This window comes from Diadema setosum, chromosome 1 (assembly GCF_964275005.1).
Source record: "Diadema setosum chromosome 1, eeDiaSeto1, whole genome shotgun sequence".
NCBI lineage: Eukaryota > Metazoa > Echinodermata > Echinoidea > Diadematoida > Diadematidae > Diadema > Diadema setosum.
Genome location: NC_092685.1, coordinates 34,074,532 through 34,080,978, shown reverse-complemented (window position 1 = coordinate 34,080,978; position 6,447 = coordinate 34,074,532). Strand labels below are relative to the sequence as shown.

Genomic DNA, 6,447 nt, shown 5'->3' with positions numbered 1-6,447 from the left:
ACACCAAGAACCTATTAACGTGTGGTGACCTTTTCCCACTATCAACTCTATTCACCAACAACTTTGTCTCTTTGAACATTATCGACATTTATATAACACTAAATCTGTCTCAATGTCAATTTCTGTCACAACTGTAACTTCACACAACCACCACATCAGGTTGATGAAATGACATTACACATAGTTCATAAATTCCTGGCATTACATGCCTTGACATGAACGTGCATTACATGAACATGCACCAATGTTCACGTGCAATACCTGTGTAACCACGTACGTACCACGTTGCAACTCACCAGTACGCATGCAACAAATTCAACACTGTAACTGAGTTCAAATGAGTTCATAAGTTCGCTCAAGCATACTCTTATTTGCTTTCTTTCAGTTTTTAATGTTCATTTCACATTTTCCGGTATTTACTTACTCCTGTAGCGGGACTAAACTTGACTTGCATGAGTCTTCTGCAGAAACGGGCGAGTCAGCATTCGCATCCCATAACGCGACCAGTCTTCACGTTGACACGGTCAGCTGCTAACTAACTGAATGGCACAACCAAATTAGAAACTGCGCGAAACGTGACAAATGACAACTTTCACTCACTGCGCATGTCGTCTATGGTGTCCTCAAATCACAAATGAGGCAAACTCAAACGCAAACTTTCCTAACCAGAATCAAAACCCGCTTCGCTCCGCGAGACATCCTCCCCACCCAATGAGGAAATCTCTCCTCATGATCGCTTTAACACTGAATCTATCACAAACAAATCACTCGTCGTATCCCTCAGCTGGGTAGATCACCGCGATCTTCGTAACTGGACGTCGATACTCAGCAGTTGGCGTTTTCACCTTCACATTGCGCACCTTACCATCCGGTCCCGGGTAGACTTGGATAACGCGGGCGATGGTCCATTTCCCTCGAACCGCGTTCGCGTCAGCCATCATCGCGACGTCGTCGACACGTACGTTGCGGCGATCGACGTGCCATTTCTGTCGCGGTGCTAACAACGGAAGAACGTCTCTCGTCCAGCGATGCCAGAATGTGTCGACAATTCGCTGAATGAATTCGACACGATGCCTCGGATTTCTCGTTTCCCGGAACGGCCCTTGAGCGACGTCGCTAGATGCACGCCCCAACAGCATGTCATTGGGACATAGGTAGTTGCCGTCATCGGGTTCGGTCGGAATCCTGCCAATCGGTCGCTGATTCACAAGGTTGGCGACCTCCAGCAGGCACGTATACAGCTCGAACGGTGTCAAGATCTGCTCCCCAATTGCCCTCTTCAGAGCATACTTGCAGCTTTTAACCAGCGACTCTGCACTGCCATTCTGATGGGGGGCAGCGGGTGTCGTGAATGTCCATTCCGTGCCTTTCTCTGCACAGAATTCTCGTAGCTCCTCTTTAGACCAGCCTCTTACCATGTCTCGTAGTTCACGCTGTGCACCAATGAACTGAGTTCCATTGTCGCTTAGGATTTTCCCTGGCTGGCCCCTTATAGCGAAGAATCGCCGCAGCACTTGCAGGAATTCCATCGTGGAACAGTCTGTTGCAAGCTCAAGGTGGACGGCTCTTGAGTTTAAGCATGTGAACAGGACGCCATAGTTTTTTGCAGTCTTGTTTCGTCCTACCCTCACTTGGAAAGGACCGAAATAGTCACATGCCGTGTAGTGAAATGGCGGCGTATGTGGAGATAGCCTCTCGGTAGGCAGGTCTGCCATTTCCTGGGTCTCAGTCTTGTGGTCGAATGCTCGGCAAACTGTACATCTGAACTTAACTGTTTTTGCCAAATTATGCCCTTTCAATATCCAGTATCTGCGTCGAGCCTTAGCAGTCGTTACAGCCACTCCATTGTGACCGCTCTCATGGAAATGCCGTGTAATCAGGGTAGATATCCAATGCTCGTATGGAAGTAGCACTGGATGCCTCATTTCAAATGACATTTCAGCCTTGTCTACTCTGCCCCCTACTCTGATTATGCCTGTTTCGTCTGTGTATGGGCTGAGGGTCTTTAATTCTCCCTTGACGACTTTGGCCTTCAATGACTGCTGGGCTTTCTGGATCAGGAAATTCTCTCCCTTCTGCAGGTCATCAGGTGTCAAAGTGCAATCTGTGTCTTTCTCACTCTCGTCAGTTTCTCCTTTGCACTTTGCCTTCAGCTTTCTCAGGAACCTCAGCACATATGACGTCACCCGGATCAATTTTCTCCAGCTGGAGAATTTGGCACAGTCTATAACATCCTCATCTGGTGGTTGGGTGATGTTTAGAACTGACTGATCTTTTCTCATTTCCTTCTCCATTTCAGGCATCTTTTCCTCTGCCTTGCCTTCTTCAGGCCAGTCTGACATAGGCTCACGAAGGAAGTCAGGTCCGTGTTGCCATCTGGCGGTCAGCTGATCTGCATCTAGTCCTCTCGACAGGTCATCTGCTACGTTAACTTCTCCGGGGATATGACGCCACTTACTCGGGTCAGTAGCAGTCTGGATTTCACCAACTCGGACAGCGACAAACATCTTGTAACTCCTGGCCTTACTCTTTATCCAAGATAGTGTTATCATGCTGTCAGTCATGAAGATAACATTGGCCAGCTCCATTGACATCTCAGTTCTGATTGCTGTGTACAACCTGCTTGCAAGTACCGCTGCTTGTAGTTCAAGCCTTGGGATAGTCAACTGTTTCAGCGGTGCCACCCTAGACTTTGCTGTCACAAACCGCACCTCGTACCTCGCCTCGTCTACCTCCCATCTGAGATACGCACATGCTCCGAATGCCTCCATAGATGCATCACAAAAAATGCAAAGAGTTGGCTTGCCTCTGGCGTGAGCTGGTGTCAGACATCTCTCAAATCTGACATTTGTCAACTTTTCCATTTCACGGAACAGCTTTCTCCATTCTGTCTGACTCTCCTCGGGTAGTTCATCATCCCAGTTCAAGCCTTTCTCCCATAGCCTCTGCAGTCCGATCTTCGCTCGTATCACTATGGGGGTTGCAAATCCAATGGGATCGAAGATACGTGCAACTTGGCTAAGGATGCTCCTCTTTGTCATCTTGATTGCTTGAATTGCATCCTCATTCAGTTTGACTTTGTATGAGAATGTGTCTGAGTCATTTTCCCATACCACACCCAAGACTTTCTCATCAGTGATCGTCTTCAGTAATTTGGGCCTTTTGTCATTCCCATCATGTTCTCTGGAGAGCTCCTTGTTTGATCTCCATCCCTTTACTTTGAACCCTCCATCAGCCAGTACTTTGTCAATGCTTCTGCTCAGCTCCTCTGCCTCTGTCACTGTCGGCACCGATGCACAGATGTCATCCATGTAAGTATCATGCATGATGGTTGATGCAGCTTTCGGATACATCTTAGCGCCTTCCTCCGCTGTCTTCCGCAATGCCGTCTGTGCCATAGCTGGGGATGGCTTATCACCGAAAGTGACAACTCTCATGATATAGACATCTGGCTGCTTATCCTGGTTCAAGTTCCTCCACAGAAAGCGATGAACATGCTGGTCCCTTTCAGGTATCATCACTCTGTGGTACATCTTGGATATATCTGCGCAGAGTGCCACCTCGTGTTCCCTGAATCTCATCAGTACACCAAACAGTCTGTTCAGCAGATCGGGACCCTTCATCCAGTAGTCGTTAAGCGAGTGTCCCTGGTAGGAGGCGGATGAGTTGAATACGATTCGGATGGGGGTACTCTGCTTCTCCGGTCGAACGACCGCATGATGCGCAATGTAGTGCACTGGGCCTTCATACGATCGCACTTCATCCTTTGACAGCTTTCTGGCAAATTTCATTTCAACCATCTCCTGGATCTGTCTGTCATATGCGTCTGCATGGTTGGGATTTTTTGCCAGTTTCCTCTCAGTAGCATATAGCATTCTCTCAGCCTGGGCCTTGTTATCCGGCAGAAGATCCGGCTCCTTTTGCCATGGATAGGGAACGAGCCACTGCTTGCCGACCTTCTGACAGGAATTACTGATTAGCTTACTCTCATCCATTTCCTGTCTACTCAGTCCGTCTGGTTGGTACTGGCTGGGACTATGACAAACTCCCATCGACTCTGTTGTCCAAAAATCTTTCAAGTCCACAGCATCTGTAACCATCACATTCAAAACTGTGCTTTTGGCAGCCTGATGATCCGGGTCAGCTCCAAATACCACCCATCCCAGGAGGGTATGTCTGGCTACCAAATTGCCTTTCTGCCTGGTTTCTCCTGTGTGCAGCTTAGCATGATCAATTCCAACCAAGACATCAATCGATCCGCTGCTACGATGTAGACAGTTCTGTCCCAGGTTGAATGTCTTGCACAAGTCATCTGTCTGGACTTGTACTATGTCATCATTGATGGAATCCAGTCCGACAGCCGACACTCTGTACACTCTGTTGTCATCGAGAGATCGCAGTCTTAATCGGTAGATCTTCGTCTGGACCTCTTCAGTGACACAGCCAACTTTCGTGATGTTGATGGATATCGGCTTTCCCTTTAATCCTAGGTTTTCTGCAACTGATCGTCTGACAAGGCTAATTTGTGCACCAGAATCCAGTAGACAGTTAGCTGAGTAGCTCTGGTCCTTGGAACCCATCATAGTAACTGTCACAACAGGCAGAAGGGCTGTTTTACCTGAAACACTTGCCACTATCTCATGGGCTATTTCTTTGTGCAGCAGAGGATGATGAAAGGATGTGCACTGTTCTCCGTTCAATTTCTCTGTGCACCTCTTCCGTCGCTTGCAAGTTTTCATGTTGTGATCCCTGCCTGCTCTCTTCAAGCAACTGTAGCATGCATGATTGTCTTTCATCATTTGGAACCTCTCGGGCTGACTCTTTGACAGAAGCTTCTTACACTGGTCTACCCAGTGATCAGATGATTTACAAATCCAGCACTTGTGGTCCGCCTGTTTGCCTGACTTATCCTCTTCAGCAATGTGACTAACTGAAGCACTGGATCGTTTGTCTTTCTGTTGAGTGGAAGACCGTGCATCTCGAAGAGGGGCCGATGCTCTCAATCTCATCTTCATTTCCCCACTCATCCAGGTTCGCAGTGCCTCAAAGGTAGCCTCCTGTCTATCCCTCTGTAGATAGCGGAACCAAACCTTGCGATCATTGCTGGTCATCTTTCTTTCCACCAGTGCCAGCATATGGCTGTTATCCATGTCTCCTGTTCTCCCCACTTCCTTCAGTGTGTTGTAACTTCTCATTACAATGTGCACAAGATCGCAGAATCTTGCATCATCTCCCTCTTTGAGTGGGGGGAACCGCTCCATTTCATCCACGATTACATCTGCCACGAGCCTTGGATCGCCGTATATGGAGTCCAGCAATGCCCATGCTTCATCATAGTCATTTCCTATCCCTCTGATTAGCTCCAAAGGCTTACCGTGTAATGCTGTACGAAGGATGGCCATCGCGTCCCGTTTACTGTATCGGTCTATCAAATGGTGAAAGTCCGATTTGAACGTAGAGTACACTCTCACGTCTCCGCTGAAATGTGGCAGTTTGGGCCGCTCTACCTGTACTCTGAATGCAGACTCTACTTGTGGACTGTTAGATTCATCTGGCCTTTCAGGTGAGGCTACATTGCTGCTATCATTTACAGCCGGTTGTGTCTCAGCTCTCTCAGATGCCTCACTTGCTTTTGCCTTGATGCAATCCTTCGCCTTTATCTGCATATCCATGAAGTTTGACTGACACTCTTCCAACCAAGTGCCCTCTTTGAGAAACTGCTCGTCATCCTCGATGATCTCACAGTAAGCTTCATGTTTCTCCTCTAAGTCCTTATACGCTAACTCCAGACTCTGTAAGGACTCGGTGACCTCGTCAAGATTCCTGTTGCTGTCCAGCAATTTCTGCAAGGCATTCAATAATCGGGTCAGCTTTGCCTTGGCAGTCCTCCTCTTGATCTTAAGGTCCTTCTCTTTCTGTTCTGCACTCATGACTGCATGCAGTGTTCCCTCTGTCTCCTATTCCAGGTCAGCAAGGAATCGAATGTGATGAATAGTCGAAGAATGGAACCCGAGTTTAGCCCAGCCGTGGATTGAGATAGTTAAGCCGTGAAGCTTGTTTATTCGATCTGTGAATAGATCAAAACCGTAAACAAAGAAAATATTAGCACCTTGTTGCTAATACACATGCAGTAACTTGGACATGTGAATCACATGTAATACTCAGGCATGCCTTGTACACTGAACTTGGACTTCTGAATCACATGTACATTATTCATGCACGTCTTGTACACTATACATTTGTATATGATTAAATCTTTGCATTGCCTGACATGCATATAGATTCAAAAACTTCTCTTGTTGTCACTGTCTCTTATTACCTTCATAGTATATTGTACGTGTATTGTACATGTACACTTCACCTGGATTTATACCTGTCACATATTGAAAAGCGACTAATAAATCACCATGTTTCTGTTACATAGGGAATATCAATTGAACATGCACA

General features: G+C 47.2%; 1 protein-coding gene across 1 annotated transcript; it reads right to left on the bottom strand.

The window, feature by feature from the left end:
• Positions 1-671: 671 nt before the first annotated feature.
• Positions 672-5,930, bottom strand: LOC140232559 (uncharacterized). Its single transcript, XM_072312687.1, has 4 exons — positions 3,986-5,930; positions 1,672-2,431; positions 1,433-1,593; positions 672-1,396 (listed from the first exon to the last, which is right to left on the bottom strand). Exons 1-4 carry the CDS (start codon positions 5,928-5,930, stop codon positions 765-767), a joined length of 3,498 nt encoding a protein of 1,165 aa, XP_072168788.1. The 3' UTR covers positions 672-764.
• Between the last annotated feature and the right edge of the window lie 517 nt (positions 5,931-6,447).

What these genes read in the sequence shown, in the direction of transcription:
- LOC140232559 (XM_072312687.1), bottom strand. Translation starts at nt 5,930, where the DNA reads ATGAGTGCAGAACAGAAAGAGAAGGACCTTAAGATCAAGAGGAGGACT. An exon ending in CTATCTCCACATACGCCGCC is followed by an intron (nt 1,594 to 1,671) that starts ATTTCACTACAC and finishes AAAAAACTATGG; the next exon opens with CGTCCTGTTCACATGCTTAA. An exon ending in TCAGTTCATTGGTGCACAGC is followed by an intron (nt 1,397 to 1,432) that starts GTGAACTACGAG and finishes GCTGGTCTAAAG; the next exon opens with AGGAGCTACGAGAATTCTGT.